Consider the following 20979-nt stretch of genomic DNA (forward strand, 5'->3'; position numbering starts at 1 on the left):
ACAATTAATTATCAAATGACCAATTCGGCTTCAGAAAAGGCAAATTGACTATACATGCAATTGTGGATCTTGACGATATGATTTTATAGGGATTTGAAAGTCTAAATCACACTTTAGGTGTGTTTTTGATTAATCCAAAGCGTATGTGCTGACCACAATACACTGTTTGACACACTTACTTCAATTCTAAGTCAAAGAATTTATCTTGTCCAAATATCTAATAATGTTTCCAATTCTATGAGAGTACGTTATAGAGTCCATCAATGATCTATTCTTAGCCCAATTATCTTTATAATGACATACAATCAGCATAGCCACACGGGAGAATGTGATGACTACCGGACCTCTGGTTTAAAATCTCAGCCGTAAACACGCGCAAATAGTGTATGTACCGGGCTGGGGACTTGTGCGGCAGACCGGGTTGAGCAGTGGTTTGATAATGTGTAGTGACTGCCGGACCTCTGGTTTACTATCTCAGCCGTAAACACGCGCAAATAGTGTATGTACCGGGCTGGGGCCTTGTACGGCAGACCGGGTTGAGCAGTGGTTTGATAGTGTGTGGTGACTGCCAGACCTCTGGTTTACTATCTCAGCCGTAAACACGCGCAAATAGAGTATGTACCGGGCTAGGGCCTTGTACGGCAGACCGGGTTGAGCAGTGGTTTGATAGTGTGTGGTGACTGCCAGACCTCTGGTTTACTATCTCAGCCGTAAACACGCGCAAATAGTGTATGTACCGGGCTGGGGACTTGTGCGGCAGACCGGGTTGAGCTGTGGTTTGAGAGTGTGTGGTGACTGCCGGACCTCTGGTTTACTATCTTAGCCGTAAACACGCGCAAAGAGTGTATGTACCGGGCTGGGGACTTGTGCGGCAGACCGGGTTGAGCAGTGGTTTGATAGTGTGTGGTGACTGCCGGACCTCTGGTTTACCATATCAGCCGTAAACACGCGCAAATAGTGTATGTACCGGGCTGGGGACTTGTGCGGCAGACCGGGTTGAGCAGTGGTTTGATAGTGTGTGGTGACTGCCGGACCTCTGGTTTACCATATCAGCCGTAAACACGCGCAAATAGTGTATGTACCGGGCTGGGGACTTGTGCGGCAGACCGGGTTGAGCTGTGGTTTGATAGTGTGTGGTGACTGCCGGACCTCTGGTTTACCATATCAGCCGTAAACACGCGCAAATAGTGTATGTACCGGGCTGGGGACTTGTGCTGCAGACCGGGTTGAACTGTGGTTTGATAGTGTGTGGTGACTGCCGGACCTCTGGTTTACCATATCAGCCGTAAACACGCGCTAATAGTGTATGTACCGGGCTGGGGACTTGTGCGGCAGACCGAATACTTGTGCGTCTCAACTTCAAACAGATCTGGAGCAGTTCATTTCGTCAGATCGATTTGTTTAGTGTATATGCTTCAGCGCAGTGCTAGGAAATTCTATTGATTGGTCCCAGCTGCTATCTCAGAAAAACGTCTAGGGTTGGATTACGTTTAATATCAAAACCACGCGGATCATCGATACTGATTCTTTGGGTTATCAAACTCATATTACAGGTTTGGACCGGTATCTGCCAAGAATTTATTGTTGCTGGGATTGAGACAAAAGAAGTATATTCACAGCGAAATAACAGATCAAGCTGTACATATTATATTTATTGCTAATTGGTGTCCTTTCAATCAATTTTATTCACAGATAGCAGTCAATTCATTAAAGTACACATTAGTTTCAATACCACATTTAATACCCGTCTTGCCTACAGCCCAGTAATGTAGAATTGTTTACATGAGGCCATACCTCATACAGAAGTTCGAGAATACGTTTTGCCAACTGTTCCCTCAAAAAGTAAACAAATCTTCCCACCCAGTAGTTGCTGCCAACAAAGCCACATTACCACATTAGCGCGCGACCGACTGCGGAACTCACGTCTCCTCTCCGTATGACTGATGTTCCGTCCCGCCCTCTATTGTTTATTCTTTCTGGCCAACTTACGATCAGCTCTTCCCATCATGTGCCTTGTTGGCAGTTGTCGTAGATCAGTGACATAACTAGACACGTGTGACAAGTCCGCAGCAGCCGGAACTGTTCATAAACCACTCAAAACAATCCCTTTAAATATTCTCTAACAATTAATTCACTTGATTTGTTGATACAGTATACGCATCAATAAATACTCACATAGTTTGGTAACTTTGTCAAATACGGTTTTAATTTAAGCGAACTTGATAAAAAGGATTCAACTGAAAAATATCAGGAGAGACTTTGTAGCGTTATTTATTACTAGTAGTTACTCATCATATTATATTTATTCTAGACATTTCAGACAATGTAAGTGTTGATTCCACACTATAGTAATTAATTACTTTAGTCGTGAAGTGGCTTTTGGCCCAAATTTCAACTTAAAATAAGAAAATTAATGTATAGGATACTAGTACAATGGATGTAAAAGTTAGGAAAGCCTAAAAAATAACAGAAATTATAACGGAAACACCCATTGCCATCGATGTTTGAACTTTTAGGTTAGAAATGTTAGGTTATATCTCGAATAGTCTAACAATCTGGGACTGGGGAGGGGTTTCTGGGTGGGGGGTGGTTTAACAAGCTAAATTCAACGTTATATCACGTGAGAAACGAGCTCCTCACGAGAAGGGCTAAACGAATGACCCTGGCGAGCAGTGCGGGGTGGTGACGTATAACACTACGAACTCTTCAAACAAGAATTTTAGTACATCAAAATTTTAAGAAACTGCGATCAGGTTAAACTGATATGAAGCCCAGCCAAGGAAGAAGAAACTGAAATTGGAAAAACAATAACTCAGAATTGTGGAAGATAAATGAGTTTTGTTTCGAAAATGTCAATTTATATAGAGATGAAAAAGATTTGACTAACAATTAGAGAATATAATGAATAGCATCAAAACTATAAATATAGACAAGTCTAGATAATATTAGTGTTACAACGTGTTCTTATGGATTCAAAAGAACAATATTATTTCCTAACGTTATTTCACATACTACAACTACGGTCATTGCCTGTTACAGGTTGTCTTTGCGTGACTCTACTAGATCGTTAGTAAAATTTAGTTACAGATGGAGTGCTCTGGAGGGGCTTAATTAAGGTTAGAACTTATTGAGACAAAGTTGAGTGGCAATGTTGTGATAGGTCAAATGGTATCGTGCTTCTCTCAAGCAGTCAACTTGCAGGAGGAGATACTTTCTCTACTCCAACGTTGAACACAATAATACGATATTAAACAATAAAAACAAAAACAGAGTTCGTATTAAAAAAACTGTATTATAGAGTTCGTTTTTTGTCATTTAATTAGAAATGGTTGAGAAAAAACTGTTTGAAAAAATGATGTTTCAAACTGCCTTTATGTTTATAATAAATATTCCATTAACTGATATGCCAATACTGGATTTTTCAGTTTTATTTTTACTCCGATATTGCTAGTTATCATTTTCAAATCAACCTGATAATTAGCCTGTATGCAAAAAAAAGTCTTGTATGGCGTTCCTCGAGAGTTTTCCTACAGGTATTTGAACCTGTATGAGTGCAGAACGTGGCAAACTTATTAAAGTATCATGATAATTGTTTTACGTGTCTGAGCTGTAAACAATTCTGATACTTTGAACTGCAGAAAGGTGTGAAGTGTTACAATTTTGTTGAAACTCTGTAGTGTGAAATCTAATCATGGAATCGGACGAGCTTCCATTTTATATTTAAAACATCATAGTCTTCGGTTTTGTTGGTGATATTGAACTCAATATCGTGTAAGATTTGCTTTGTATCCGTGCGATAAAACATCGTATAGTTGACCGTGTAGCTTTCACTGTGCAGCATTTTATTGTATCACAGGTTAATGATTTCAGAACTGTGGTGATGATGACGGAAGCGAGTTGTTGAGTTTTCCAACAGACTTACAAGGCCCACTCCCAAGCTTGTTGTCAGAAAATCATTACTCAGGTGCTGTGAGTGACACGAGCACGTGCTGGCGTGAGATACTCCACTAACCGTTGCTTGCTGCTGTTACCTCCCCCAGTCAGTCTACGGCTTTGTCTCGGTTGCACTGGCTGGGCATCGACATCGGAACAACCTACTTACATTTACATATTTTGTTTATTAACTCTACTCCAATAGTGAAAAAACTCCACTTCTTTAATTTATTAATGTAGGGGAACATTAACAATATTGATCTCCTAAACTCCTTTTAAGATTAACATTACCATTAAACGAGAAAATATTTCATATCTAATCGTTGTGGCTTATTTTTGAGAAGTAAAATAACATAATGAGTGAATGGTGTAATTTCTTTTTTTCTTTTTTGGTGTAATCGAATAAACAGTATCGGAAGAAGCCTTGTATAAGTTTTTTACTGATTATCGAGAAGCATCTGTGACGTATTCCTTGGTGGCTGAGGGATTCCGATTTTCAAATAGGACGTATTGACTTCTTTCGCATCTAGATATAAATAAAATCATTAAAGTATATTCGTTTATAGTCATTTTTAAAAGACACTACACAGTTGTTACTGGTTATTCTTATACACGTGAACACTTTTGAACCCTTATTCTAGCAGAAATTAGGCCTATTATCTGGATTAGTTGACCATTTCAAGTGACAGGTCTACACGGGAATGCTTTGTAGTAACAATTTTATTTCTTGAGTGTTTTACTGAGTACCTTTGTTTCAATTCGTCATATCCGGCATTCCAGGTCAAAACTTAAATCTAATTTAATATTTTCGAGAGAAAATACTGTACAGGTTTTACTGATGGAATACTCCAAGGTAGATCATTTTAGTAAGTATTACCAATCGATATACAGTCGATAATTACTCAATTCAGCGATCGATATATCAATCTGTGTACTGATTGAAATACAGGACGTTTCAACATTACGTTAACAATTAACGATAGAAATAAATATTAATTTTCGGTGTAAGTGTAAAAATATCTTAGAACCACTCTGTAATGCTGAAATCAAGTATTCTTGCTGCTAAAGACCCTAAACGGTCAACTGAAGACTATAGTGGACGACTTACCGGCCGCTGTCATGGGTCTCCTCGGCTTGTACGACTCAGGATATTCTCCATGGTACATGAGTGTGTTGTGGCCTGACAGAGCAGAGTTAACAGTAGCACATATCCTGGCACTTGACACTGGCCGAGTTGTCACTGTTTTGGTTGTTGTCACAATTTTGATCGTCCTGTAACAAACGTGTCAATGATAACAACAATGCCTCGACCATGCAGAGGTTTGAGAGAGTTTAACACACCTCTCATCATTCTTTAGTCGGCTTGAGAAGTTGACAGTCAAGGTTCTGTAATATATCCAGTATAGTAGGTTTTAGTATTTAATATTCATTAGAAGACTCTTTGATAGCAATGGAAATAGATTAGATCATTCCTATGTTAAAATCAATAACTGGTGAGCTGTGCAGTGATCCTTGTACTTGTCGACTGATGTAACTACCCCTTATCTCATTGGTGGACACATTACATGGTCCCATCCGTCTGTATGTGTGCCATCCAGGTGCGTCCCTTAGACGCTCGAACATTCAGTCGAAGCCGTTCTGGAGATACGATCTCGTCGCGGTCACTCACAGCCCCCGCACGTTGTTTTCTCGTGGGCGAGTAGTGTCGTCTTGTGCTTCGTTGCCCTATTTTCTCGTACTCGTTAGCATCTCGTATGGAGCTCGCCGCGTCTGTTTCGTTTGGGCAAAATAGTGCCGTCTTGGTTCAGTCATCGTTTGTTGATTGTGTAGCTTCGTGATACATACATACGGATATGCACAACTTGATCTCTTATTTCTACTGAAGTTCTCGACCGGTGATGCGCGCGCGCGCACGCACACACACACACACACACACACACACACACACACACACACACACACACACACACACACACACACACACACACACACACACACACACATTAAAACAATGATATATGTATTATAAAACTGTAAACTACTTTAAGTTGTTAATCTCTAATAATTTAATATCACGGACACAATTACGTTTCGCTTACGTTTTGCGGTCAACATGTCCCAGTATGTCTTATTTTTAGCCATCCACATTTAATACCTCGAAGCAATAACTATAAATCTAGAGAAATAATCTATATTATTATTAAAACAACTTTTCTGCAAATATGTAACACAATATTTTTGAGTCGTTTCTGAATCCCGATCAACTCAATTTATCTACAGATTTCGTACAAACCAGCGTATACAATATGCTGGAAGAGAGATTATACAATTCTAATATATATATATATATATATATATATATATATATATATATAGGGTTCGTGTGTGTGTGTGTGTGTGTGTGTGTGTGTGTGTGTGTGTGTGTGTGTGCGCGCGCGCGTGCGTGCGTGCGTGCGTGCGTGCGTGCGTGCGTACGTGTGTGTGTGTGTGTGTGTGTGTGTGTGTGTGTGTGTGTGTGTGTGTGTGTGTGTGTGTGTGTGTGTGTGTGTGTGTGTGTGTGTGTGTGTGTGTGTGTGTGTGTGTGTGTGTGTGTGTGTGTGTGTGTGTGTGTGTGTGTGTGTGTTATATAGGTGTAATAGGATTAATTAGTATTTCAACAATTTTTCCGCAACTTGTAAAACCTATATTTAAGACAATTGCCTACAATAGACATTCATTTTTTACTTCTAACCTGAGGTTTCAATAGTGCATGTTTAATCTATCTATATATATAAAAATGAATGTTTGTATGTTTGTCCTTTATGGAATCGTGAACTATTGGACCGATCATGATGAAAATTTGTACGTATATGTATTTTTCCACGGAGAAGGTTTATAAGCTATGCCCATCCCTTTCCCGATTCAGTATTCCGCCCCACTGGTTACAGAAATACCCATAAGAAATGCATTGCAGCAAACATATGTTAACGTCTTTTCAAATTTTTAATCAGCTGTTCTTTGTAAACATATATTACACTTATAGTTTTAAAGCATAGAGTAAGCTTAAGAGAAACGACAAATTTTGTTTAAACTGTTTCTGCAATCACTGTTAAACATAGACTTTACTATCCAGATAATACAATTCAAATTTGACGTAAAAATTCACCTTTAACTGCAATATTTATTTAATATAAACCATGCTCATGCTTGATCAGAAGAGCAATGCAGATATCATAATTACTATCTTACGTTGGCTACAAATATAAAGAATGTTATAAAATCAACCTTAGTTGTTTTTTTTTGTCAGAAGTATGGTTCTCAAAACTCCGTGTGTACATATTCTCTCGATCGAGACAACAAAGCAAGCTCAATCGTGGCATCGGAGATATAACTAATTTAATCTAAAATTTATTATAGTAAAAAAAAAAAATTTACTAAGTAATATAAGGACTTCGGTTCTTAAGATTTGCGTGCGAAGCCGTGGGTAACAGCTAGATAGAGGCAGGAATATGGTACATACCTTCATAATACGCCCAAGAGGCTCACGATGGAACGACTATCAATTATCTCAGCAATGTTTAGAATGTGATAGAAAAAGAATAAGTGAATATAGTGTACTGTTTTCAACGGGAAATTGCGTGCGAAGCCGCGGGCAACTTTTGCAAAAAATTATTGAAATGCGCAGCAAAGCGCGCCGGGCCCGCTAGTGTATTAGAAAAGAACTCATATTCTGAACATAGTATAAGATGAATTGTAAATTTGTAGGATTAAAATGTTTTACACACACAATTATCTGATATATGGTCTTAATAATTCCAGTAAGGCAAGTGTCAATATTCTTTTCTGTCGTTATACGTGATAATGTACTGTGCTTATGTTTTTTAATCATCCGAAATGATTATATACATCGTTTGAAAGTCGCATCAATGTTATATCTGTTATAACCAGACAGTCTGATGTACGGCAGATCACTTACACTTACATGGAGCCTGTCTAATGTGCGTGACATCTTAATAAATTATAGCCTATAATCAGAGCGTCTATGTAAAATTACTGCACTAATTAATTAAAAAACTATCTAGGTTTATGAACCAGCAATTCAAGAAATATTATTCATCTACAGTAACTGTTTTTAATAAAAACAACATGATGAAGATACAAATTGATCCTATAGTACCAGATACAACTGTTTATACAATATTTAGAAATGTACATTCTCCTCCAACTCAGAAGATCTACACTTTGTGTGTTTTCAACTACCTCCAAAATACAAGTAAAATCCATAATATGTACAGTCACAGTGTTAAAATGCAACATTGATGTCATACATATTATACACTTGATCAGATCAATCTGTTCCCTTCTAATGTTCAACATTCAACTGAGGATAGATAGAACATTAAGAAGTTCGGTAATTTGGAGTAAACTCAACTTCTATAATAATTTACCTGAGTTGCATGTAACAACAGTGCTAAGATTTGTCTGGCAACTTAGTTTCAGAAAACTAATTCTATTTGGGCATCGAAAAACAGCACGTTTCATAAAAAGTTTTTAATTAATTCCTACTTTGTGTACTACGAAATTAAATATTTATTTTTTATAATTTCGTAACAGTTAAAGTTCATTTTCCTTGCATTTAAAATTTTCTTTTTCCAATTCCTAAACAATAGTTTTATATGAATGACTGCACCGATTATAATGATCTCTGACTTGTTGAATGTCTCCATCCCAAGAATGGCAGAATAACTATTAAATAACGTAACACGGGAAAAAATCAGGTTAATAGAAAAAGAAAACTATTTTTATATAATAGTGTTAATTGAAAGAGCCCGTTAAATGTAATTAACTGTTCTGTGTCATGAAAGAACAACGATATTTTAATTAATTTAACCACTGTTTTCAATTTGTTTACATTTTATAGTCCTCAAAGCATGGAGTAAACTTGATTAAGACATCACTTCTTAAGTCAACCTTTTCTGCAACTACTGCTGAGCACAGATCAATAAATATCAAGATAAGAAAATTAAAAGTTTGAGTAAAAATGTATTTGTACATGTTAGCAAATATTAAGAATGCAGTGCTTGGACAGTACTTAAACACTATCAAAGACAAAGTTAATATCTAACATGTATTATCAATTTAAAGACTATTACAAAACCCACCTTAGCCGTCTTTTGACAAAGGTACGTTTCTCAGATCTTTTGTATGTATATACATATATTGTATATACAAGGTGTCCCACGAGTAACCCAACAAACTGCACAGGTGGCTTTCTCAAATCAAAATAATGAACAAAGTTCATATAAACAGATGTCCGGAAACGCTTTCGTAGTGAACTACGGCTAGCGAAAGAGTTCACCCATTTTCTAGGAGAGGACGGAAATAAAAGCGAAAATGATATTTTTATAGCGTAAAGAAAGTTGTTAAATGTATTGGATTTTATGTAAAACGAACTAAAACAGTGAATAAAATACGTCTCAGACCTTTAAGACCACCCATTTCTGAGATATCAGACAAAATATGCAAATTTCGGTCTAGAAAAACATGCTTTGTTTAGATTTGAAGTACATTAACTACATTAAATGGGGAAAACGCGCAACCCTTTTAACCTAACCATTTAAAGAATTTTATACCGAAGAGAATAAGGTAAAATATGCTAATAATAATAAACAAACACAAAGTTTAAAAAATTAATGTTTAATTAAATCAACACATACGAAAAATAAGACAGAAAATGCCATATACGTTTATTAAATGAACGTCCTTTGTAAAAACATAAAATTTAATGGTGTTTTTTCAGTCAAGTAAATAGTTACAAAACATTTAAAGTATAAAACATTGTAGGTTGAAAAACAAGATTTAAAAAATACATCATCAATTGAAATGCTTTTATGTTATTGAAAATCGAGAGTTGGCAACACTGCTGCAACAATACCTGAATACAACTTATTATTTGTACACCTGTCCAACAATTCAGCTGTTGCAGTAAGTCGTCTATCATCTTGGTTTGTGAAGTGTATGTGTATTATTTGTACTTTATTTGTTAAACCGTTAATTGTTTGAGGGAACACCCTGTAATACAGCCTGTACGCGAACAAGGTATCATTGACATGATACAACGCAGTTCCTAACTTAGCAAATAGATTCGCCGACTTTCAAATAGATTAAACACATCTCGTAGTACAGTCTGGAGAACAACGTTATCCGTCTCACTTAACAAAGAGTTCAAAATCTTCATCCAGGTGACAGTGCATTAAGATTGCAATTTTGTCTATGGGCCTATTAGAAAATCTAAATAATATAAGTTGTCTTTTCACGGACGATTCGATGTTTACAGGATACAGAACTCTAAATTTGAAAAATAGTCACCGGTGGTCTATTTTTCAAATTTAGAGTTTTGTATCCTGTAAACATCGAATCGTCCGTGAAAATACAACTTATATTATTTAGATTTTCTAATAGGCCCATAGACAAAATTGCAATCTTAATGCACTGTCACCTGGATGAAGATTTTGAACTCTTTGTTAAGTGAGGCGGATAACGTTGTTCTCCAGACTGTACTACGAGATGTGTTTTAATCTATTTGAAAGTCGGCGAATCTATTTGCTAAGTTAGGAACTGCGTTGTATCATGTCAATGATACCTTGTTCGCGTACAGGCTGTATTACAGGGTGTTCCCTCAAACAATTAACGGTTTAACAAATAAAGTACAAATAATACACATACACTTCACAAACCAAGATGATAGACGACTTACTGCAACAGCTGAATTGTTGGACAGGTGTACAAATAATAAGTTGTATTCAGGTATTGTTGCAGCAGTGTTGCCAACTCTCGATTTTCAATAACATAAAAGCATTTCAATTGATGATGTATTTTTTAAATCTTGTTTTTCAACCTACAATGTTTTATACTTTAAATGTTTGTGCGCTACTTAAGAACGACCGATAGACTATCAGAAAAGTCTAACATGGTTGCGTAAAACGCACTAGATTGTGAATAAATTATCAAGGAAACCATTGTGAACACTATTTATTAAAGTATGGAAATTGGAATAAAATATTAGCAAAGAGCGGCAATTAAAATATGTTGTTTTGTTTTTACGAAGAACTTTAATAAATATATATTGCATATATTACATAAACACATAATTTAATAAACATATATTGCATTTTCTGTCTTATTTTTCGAATGTGTTGATTTCATTAAGCATTAAACATTTTTTTTTTTACTTTGTGTTTGTTTATTATTATTAGCCTATTTTAAATTATTCTCTTCGGAATTAAATTCTCTAAATGTTTTGGTTAAAGGGTTTGCGTGTTTATTACCCATTTAATGAATTTAATGTACTTCAAATCTAAACAAAGCATGTTTTTAAAGACAGAATTTTGCATGTTTTGTCTGATATCTCATAAATGGGAGGTTTTACAGGTCTAGAACGTATTTTATTCAATTTTTCAGTTCATTTTCCATAAAGTCCAATAAATTTAACAACTATCTTTACGCCATAAAAACGTCAGTTTCGCTTTATCTCCGTCCTTTCCTAAGAAATAGGGCGAAATCTCTCGCAATCGGTATAGCAATTTAATTATTCTGCGATTTTCTAATTGTCGTCATGGTTAACCATTAGACTAATGTTAAAACTACTAATTTAATTAATTAATTAGTTGAGTAATCCTTCTAAATTTGTATTAATAACATTTCACGCAATTTGGATTGCACAATTTCAGCTCAATAAAATAATGGAAAGGGGTTCCAATTTAAACAATGTATTTTTGCTTCATGACGATATACGTGAGAGAGTTTGCATGCTAATAGTGGGAATTGGAAAATAACTAGAAATATGAAATCGGCATACTTATTATTACCTGAAAGGTATGATGAGAAAGGTGACCAGGGCCCATAGAGTAAAAATTTTCTTCTAACGAAAACTAATTGAGACTTCGTACATTAAATTTACAAATCGTCCACTCACTCACTCCTCTGTTGGATTCAGGCTACTTTAGCAACCAATATGAAAAACAAATTAATGAAGAACCCTGAACAGTCGAAGATACCACAAGATATACAATTAGGTGAAATGAATCCGACATCCAGCGCAAAAGATACAAACAAAAACGTTTAAACCCTAGCCGTCTTGTTTTTTAAAATCTGTGTTGCACGCAGTTGGCAGTCGTGACGCAGACTTGCCGTAATACTGTAGAATGTTCTGCTCAGCTCCACTCCTGTGCCAGGTGTATTCATCATGTCTTGCAGCAGAGCGCCTAACAAGTAGTTAAATCTGGAAACGATCTTTGTAATGTACAGCATATACAGTATATAGTACCGGTATACCCTTTTTGAGCCATAACTATAGTCACTGATGCTGTTTACAAGTAACATCATCTAGTTCCTGAGAGAGGTTAACCTATCGACTATTGAATACTTGATAATGCTACCTTTTCAAATAGGATGATTAATAGATACTAGTTTTTTTAGGTTTATTTTATAGTGAAACCTACTTACTCCTAATCCTCACTTATCTCCTCACTGAACAATGACACCTTACAGGATGAACTCTCAAATAAATCAAGCTTCCACAATAGCCCTGAAGCTTTTGCACGCAACACGTGGGGAAATAAGTCCTTATTAAAATCAAGCTAAGATTGAGAGAACATTACGAGTCTTCATTTCACATTTTATTTTCCAATTGTTAAACGATTACTAAAGTTGTGTTCGAAAAACTATCGTGTTTGCGATTCCAGTGTATCTAATTATTGGTAATTACTGGATAACATACTCCAAATAGAGACTAACAAATGGATCTATTACACGAAAATTGTATCCCTCATTTCTAATTGACTGGTAAACCTCAAGCAGCAAAAAAACAGATATGCCACAGTACGACGAAATAAAACAGCAGAAGGTCGCTCGCTGGTATATTTCAACCCGTTAAGAAAATATTCAGATTATCCACGAAAAGAATCTCCCCTCTATGGTCTTAATTACTTATTTAGTGTAATCTTTGAACCTTTTCCAGATAACGGGGACAATATCAAGACGTCTTGTCAAGGATTTTAATAGATCAATCGACACATTTTCTTGATTGAGCTACTCCCTATCGGACATCTCTCTTTCCATTTCTTATGGAAGTAATTTTGAAGCGCATCACAAACATTTTCATACATCACAGACGGATATTTAAAATTCAAACGAAATACGAGGGGATTGGGCTTTAAACTCGCATCTTATAAGGGTGTTAGAACTTCCTTACCGGTTATTGGTAAATAAGTAACTTTGTTCATGATAGTGAAAAAGTTTGTTTATCAATCAAGATAGCGCTAATGGGTCCAGTTTGAGTTTTGTGCGGTAAGAAAGGGTTGTTTGATGTTTTAATTACGCAGAGTGAAGATCTCGTTGGTACGGTCACGCAAGGGAAGGAGCGGGTGTACCCGTGCTGATAGAGGGTTGCTCACGCTATCCGGGCCGGCGAGCTATATTTATCCCTTGTGCTGTGCAGCTCCGTGCTATGTGCATGAGTAATCCCTCATTTCTGTATCTTTACTATAGAAACATGGAAACTTTGCTTATTCTCGGAACAATATACAATTGCACATAAATACATATTTCAAAATATTGGTTTTTAAGGCATCTATCGTTTAGTTTCTATTTACTTTACCTAATATCTTTTAGTGAGCAGAAATATAGCTTATCTGAAATTCATTTCGGATCGAAGCTCCATCCTTTCAACCCATTCCAAGATAAATATTTTCTCTGAGACATATTACAGTACTTACGTTGTTACTATAATAAAACTTTGAAAATATAGATTACATTCTCGTTTGTGTTCTTGATTATTGTACAATGAAACGGTTTCACTCAGTACTAGAGTGAGATCTTTCTCGAACTAGAGTGTTATCGACAAATCCAAACATTTTTACTGGAGGTAGTTCATTTTCCATACAAAAGATTATACAACTTACGTAGTAATACAATATTCTGTGGCGTAGATATGCTGTAAACATGTCTCACCTTCCCATCCTTCTTTCCAAGAGATTAAGAACAATTTAACCCTAGAAGTAACAGTCGACCCTCCACAATCTGTGTAGAGCGAGGTTTAAATTATTTGAAAATATATATTTGTACATTAAAACCCTAAATTGTAATATATCGTTATGTTTAACGATTTCTTAGAAAGTTGTTGAACTGGATGTTTTAACAAATTTATACTGTAGTAAAATTAAATATATTAAAATTCAAATATGTACAATCAGTTCTATATATGAGATTCAATTTTGTATTGTACATATTTTTAATCTTTATAATATGTTTTGTCAGTTTGTAGAAATCGGTAAATATTTCTATTTACATAACCTATTTCTATACTAAACAATTAAATGTAATTCACACTTAATATGAGCTTACTAAATTTATGACAAATCGTGGACTAATTGTTGTTTTACCAATCTTTAAATGTAGGAATACAAATTATAGTCCACAGGTAGACCTAACATTATTTGTCTTTTCAGTTTAGATATCTTTTTATGGAATACAAATTTAGTGTAACACAGGACTGAATCAAGGCTTTTTAACGCCAATATATATTTTGAGATCAATCATTACTATTTTTATTCAAAACAATATATCTATTTATAATATTTTATACTCATTTATGTATGTTTTACTAATTATTACTTTGAGATATAAATAAAAAAATTACTCCTCTAAAATGAGTTTTATATCTCCAGCAGGTTAATGTAGACTACAACTTTGAAATTAAAGCGATTTTCGTAATTCTTTGTTCTGGCGCATTTTAAAACGTTAAGAGTTCTGTGGGTTCTATAGTTTTGTTTGTTTTATTTATATTTTTAATTTATATTTTTTACTTGCCACTTTTCCATTATCTGTGCCAATGCAAGTCAGAGAGAAACACATTAGCCTAATTCTAAAAGCTTTGAGAGGAAACGTTTCTGACCTAATTGTGTTATATCTTCTGAGGATTGGCTGGTAAGTTCGGATGATCAGACCGATAAAATACTCAACACGTGTTGAAATCACATCAGTTTTCTTTGCGACAGCGGAACATTTGGCAGCTTTTGTGGGAGTTGTGTGTTGGCACCAACCCGGAGCGCTGACATGTTATTCTGTTATTCTAGTCACAACTGCTTAATGGCACGACAGGAAATTAGAAAAGTTGCGAAAACATTGAGAGCGCAGAATGGCAGTCACGCTGTCACCGGTTGACGGTGTAGCTGTTGCCGTTTGCGGTATCACAGAGTCGCGACTCGCTATAAAGAACAGGTATTTACATCATCGATTGTATAACCGATACTTTTCTCTATCGGCTCGACTTATTGGAAGAAATGTCGATTCGCAAATAAAGAGAATTGTTTACGCCGAATTTATTCAAGCTCTCATCGTATCTTATTGAGCACGACTTTCCAGCCTATTTTTGGAATAATAAATTACAAATCCAAACCTTTCTATATACATAAAATATACATATGGATTTCTTTAAACGTATCTTTTCTGACATTATGTACAGTACTAGTTTAATATCTTTTGAAATGATAATATTGTTTCCGTTAGCCATGTGGCAGGATAACAGGAATTCGAACATTATCCATCGTTATATGTTACGAAATTTATAGCAAAACATTCCGAGGATTTGAATCTATCCTCTTCGTCTATCCTTTAGGTGGGGAGGGGATATTTGTATACATACAAAATCAAAGAACAGAAATGAGTTAACCATGTAAATAAAAGTTAAAGTAATACCTACTCCAATCAGTCATTCCTGATGACTTTTATTTTTTAAAGGGGGGTTTCTTACGCCAATGACATTTTGAATGATCAAGCTAAATTTTTTCAGGTGAACGGTCACAATCGACTGGCAATTTTTTACCGACCTCTACGGGAATTGAACGCATGACCTCTCGATTAGAGAGCCTTAGCCTTAACCCTACGATACGGTGAAGAATGTTACTAGAAGGTCATACTTTGACAGTTACGTATTTCAAGAACGAACAGTATAATGCAAGAAGTAGTTATGCACTTATAAGTATCAAGATAATTAACAGGAAATATAATCGTGTCACAAATTGCTAACATAACTTCAACATACGTTCTTCTTTTGGCCATTTTGCAGGATACATATTATATTATTAACTAGTGGATTATGACGTAACATGAACATCCAAACCATCGATAGAGACTCCCCGGTGCCTTAAGTACTATCGATATTTCTCTCAACGCACTTTATAGCGTCAGGAGCGGGCGGCCCGCCAAAGTACAAGCTGGCATATCACAACAAGGTGCCGTCATCGTCCAGTATAGCCGGTTCTTGGCAGCAACATAGCGGCGTCCAGCACGAGAGTGACGTACAAGGAAAGTGGATCACGTGAGTGAACAATCCCCACGAGTCGAGTACGACCGGCACTGCTTACGTACTGTATCTACGCTTAGCGCGGAGTTTATCCGGTACTTTGAGTACGAATAGTTGTGAAGTATTGATAGGTATGCGATGCAAGCAACACTTAAGCCTATAGCATATTCTTAAATGGAAGCAAGCAACAAAATATGTCAACATATTAATTTGTTCACTCTTTATGATTATGGATACAAAGCATTCAAAATCAAACTTAGTTATTTTTTCCTTTGACAGTAGAAGTTTACAATACCAGCAGTTATTTATGTAGATGATGAACTTCTCATCAAGTTTCTATGCTTTATGGTTTACAGGACAAGGCTTGGGGAAGGCTGCAAAATATAGAATTTAACGCGTATTCTGACTTCCAAACAGGTAGTCAGACTCATTTCTACATTGAATCTCGGAGAGTCAAGTAGATATGCTTTCGGGGAATTTGGATTTCTTTGCCTAGTTTCTAGATTTAGAAGTGATAATGTACTGCCATTTGAAATGCAGTATGCTTCAGAGACTAAAGGTAGAGAGGCCTGCCGGATTCAAAGACACCAGCTGAAAGTTTTCGAACATTTGCCAGAACAGTTTGCCGACAAACTTATCAATATGTTCCTGAAGCATCTTACAACCCGAACAATATCCAAAGCTCGCGCGAAGCGTCGTGCCCCGTCTGATGATAAATGTCTTCTACTGTGTCCCACGATAAAAAATCATTGGGAAATTTGACAATGACATTTTCTGAATCTGAGGTAACATAATGATCGTTTCGACACACACGATACACAAACGTTTTGGAATTTGGATTGAATGGTTAAAATGAAATTGTTTCGTAAGCGTTAGGTTAAAAATTGTTAATTGTTAGGCTAATATTAGAATATTGAAATATTGATTTTGTACATCACAATTTTAATAAATATTAAATTTTAGTAAATCAATAATATGCTTTTGTAATACACTAAAATTATTATTATTAATAAAATATATCAGTAATGAATGTAATTTAATATAAAACGTAGGCTACGTGTTTTTTATGAAAACCCCCAATATACGAGTATTGAATCACAGTTCATAAATGAGATAAATAAAAAAAACAAAAACTATTCTATTATTTATTAATCATCACTTACATAAAAATTTGGTTAGTAATTTGTTTATTAAATTTTGGTTCAACTCCCTTTTCGTAGCATTAGCTTCCATTTTTAATTTATCCTTTCAGTACGTCGAATAATCAAAGTAAATTCAGGTTCTATAAAACATGGCATGTTATAAAAGAAGGGAATAGTGAAGAGGAGTTATTGTCATCGTTATTTATATTTTTATTATAATGATGAATTTTTATAATCTAAATCATCGCCTTACCCGTCCTGTTTTGGGCTATGCCAATCCTTCACCTTTTTGGACGGATAGATATACTGATTTGAATAAATATATTCAACGATAAATGTTTATATTAGTTTCCTATTTTATGCTTTATTTCATTTATTTCTCATTTTAGTTTATATTATGCCAATCCTAAACTTAGTTAAACATATGACACGTTAATTTGTTACATAAATTATGCTAACCTACATTAAAACTAATTAATTACAATTTATAATATAAATTATATATATATATATATATATATATATATATATATATATACATTTATTAAATTTGTATAAGTGGCAATAGCCTAATTTAATTTCAATAAACATTAAATCACAAAAAGTACTTGCTCCGCCGGGACTCGAACCCGGATCTCTCACTTGCCGGGTGAATGTGCTACCATTACACCACAGAGCCCTTACTTTTTACGATTCAATTATATTGTATTTGGCCGTATCTGTCAAATATGTGTTTAAATAACCAAACTAACATATGATCGAAAGACCAAATACCTGTCAAATGACTTTTGTTTACATTTATTAAATTTGTATAAGTGGCAATAGCCTAATTTAATTTCAATAAACATTGAATCACAAAAAGTACTTGCTCCGCCGGGACTCGAACCCGGACTCCCACTTGCCGGGTGAATGTGCTACCATTACATATTTGAATGTCTATATGTTAGTTTGGTTATTTAAACACAAATTTGACAGATACGGCCAAAAACAATATAATTGAATCGTAAAAAGTAAGGGCTCTGTGGTGTAAAGATAGCACATTCACCCGGCAATTTATATATATATATATATATATATATATATATATATATATATATATATATATATATACTAATCACTGTGTTGAATAGAAGAAAAGAAAAGAACTATTTTTCACTTCTATATTTCGGGGGATTTAATACCCCCGTCTTAAGGAAGTTTTAAATAAAAATAAATAAAAAAAAATATATATATATATATAATCTAAAATATAAAAACATACATCGCTTTTTTGACTACAAAATTTTTGACCAAACAGGCAAGATTGCTAATGGACGATAATTTGACATATTTGGTTTTCATTTTTTGTAATAAAGGTATGATTTCAGTATATTTTGAAATATCGGGGATAATCCAGATTCAAATGAATTATTATTGTCAAAATTAATTGATTGTTGAATAAAACAATGAATGTTATTAATGTTTAGAAATCAAATCCGCAGAGGCCTTTACTACAGATGTAAGAACAAACCGTCCCAACAGAATGATTTAAGTGTCCATTAAAGCCTAGTTTTGATTACTTGGGAAAAATAATATAGTCTGAATTAGTTGGGAAAAACAGAAAGGTTCGTTATTTTTTTTTAGATTTCTCAAGAATTCTATAGCTTGAGATGCATTAGGCTGTAGGGAACCGGTAACATGAATAAAAAATTCGTTGAACTTATTTGCAACTTCTTTAGATTCTGCAACGAGTCCCTTATCAGGTTTTAGCGATATTTTTTCATGGATTCTCTGTCAACCCTACTTTCCCGTTTCTTTATAAACCACCTCCCATATGGCTTTTAATTTATACTCGCACCCGAAATATACTCGAAGACATCATTTAACCAACTTTTGCTGCCTTTATAACTTTCGCCGCATATAACAGTAAACATTACGTATTTTTAGGAGAATATATTGGGATATTCATACAAGGTCCATGCTTAGTAGAATATACATCTAATATATAATAAAAGTCAACACCCTCTGAAATTCAAATGGCTTGAATTGTACTATATTGAATTGTTCCCTTGTGTGGGCCCGTAGACAATTGAATAATTTGTATAGTGCATATTTTGATCACACGGTTACTTTTAAATGAATAAATACAATTTCGTCGCAATTCTTTTCTCCCTGTATATAACATACCATGTGTAAAATTTAGAATTGTTGCCCCAATCGGGCCTACAGTTTTCTCAACGTTTAGATTTAACTTAACATTTGAGTGATTACGTGCTAGAAACAGCTGTTCAATTTCTTTCACAGTATGTAGTCTATAAAAATAGGTATATCAGTAACGTTCTCGGAAATAATTATACGAGTATATGTGAATTCTTATCAAATTCATTGTATAGTTTATTGTTTGTAATGCCTACATGTCCATACTTATAATACGCATCCGCGTTGTTGTTCTGTGTCTAGGTATTAAACTATTTTAAGATAAATTTTAAACATAAGTTCTCATCATATAAAAAAAAAAACACTTTTAATATAAGTAGAGAGACCGCCCTTGAACCACCTCAAATATATTTCCAAACTATTTAGTCGTTAACATAATAAATGTTTTGACCTTTTCGCATACATTGCCTGCGAATGAAGTTTTTTGTGGCTTGGTGGGACAAGACTTTTATTAAAAAAAAGGAACAAATAAATAAGTAGTTTTAGGAACATTCTGTACAATGCAGTCATAGATTAAGTATTATGTAAAACTATCACGTTATTGGCCATGGCCTCATTGAAGTTTGCGGCGCTTGCCAAGATTTTGTGTAGTTCACCTCGTGTGTTAAGGGCACCATAACGTGACACTTGGGTAAACTGCAATAACTCTCGAAGAATAACAAGCTCTTCGTCACCGGACAGTTATCCAGAAATAGAAAATCTTCGCAGTTGAGTCCAGACGGAGCAAATGTCGTTATTGCCGTGAGTATACAAGTTGAGTTCTTTGAACTAAATAAAGCTTCAATGCATTGTCAGGCAACTCCTGTAAGCTATTTTCGTTTGACGTTTGCGCGCAAATAAAACTACCGTACTTATTTCTGTCATCAGTTCGCGTCACTACCTCCACCAAAAGATACTTATAAACACGTGCCTAACCGGATTTATCAATCTCAAATCACATTATTGTAAGATTTTCAACTTTAAAGATTATGAAAATACAAACATAAACAGCATTCCTAACCCTACATTCACACAGTAGTTGAAAAGGTCACATTATTCTTAAAAAATAAAAATAATTAGAATGGGCATATGATTTGTTTAATGGTTACTTTAATTTATTATTTTTAAATCGTTTATTTTAACACTTTAATTTAAAGGAATATTTTTATCTAGTAATAAATCGTTTTTACCATCTAATCAGTATATAGGTTATAAAACAAACTTTATCTTTAAACCGCACCTACAAAACGGTAATTAATTGTGTCAACCTTTTAAATCCATAACGAATTACTTCTTTTATATTGTGAGAACTCTTATTAACTATAAAATTATTACAATATTATTACTCGTATTACAAAATTCTCGCTTATACACATTAAAATGGTG

The 20979-nt window shown here is 34.7% G+C and overlaps 1 protein-coding gene across 1 annotated transcript in view; it reads right to left on the reverse strand.

Annotated features, from left to right (window-relative positions):
* LOC124362955 (ankyrin repeat domain-containing protein 33B-like) overlaps nt 1-20979 on the reverse strand; it is a 133444-nt gene that overhangs the window by 111653 nt on the left and 812 nt on the right. The window contains exon 2 of the mRNA XM_046817864.1: nt 5042-5205. Coding sequence (XP_046673820.1) covers nt 5042-5099 — 58 coding nt within the window. The 5' untranslated portion in view covers nt 5100-5205. The remainder of the gene's footprint in view (nt 1-5041; nt 5206-20979) is intronic.

Source organism: Homalodisca vitripennis, chromosome 1 (genome assembly GCF_021130785.1).
Source record: "Homalodisca vitripennis isolate AUS2020 chromosome 1, UT_GWSS_2.1, whole genome shotgun sequence".
Classification (NCBI taxonomy): domain Eukaryota; kingdom Metazoa; phylum Arthropoda; class Insecta; order Hemiptera; family Cicadellidae; genus Homalodisca; species Homalodisca vitripennis.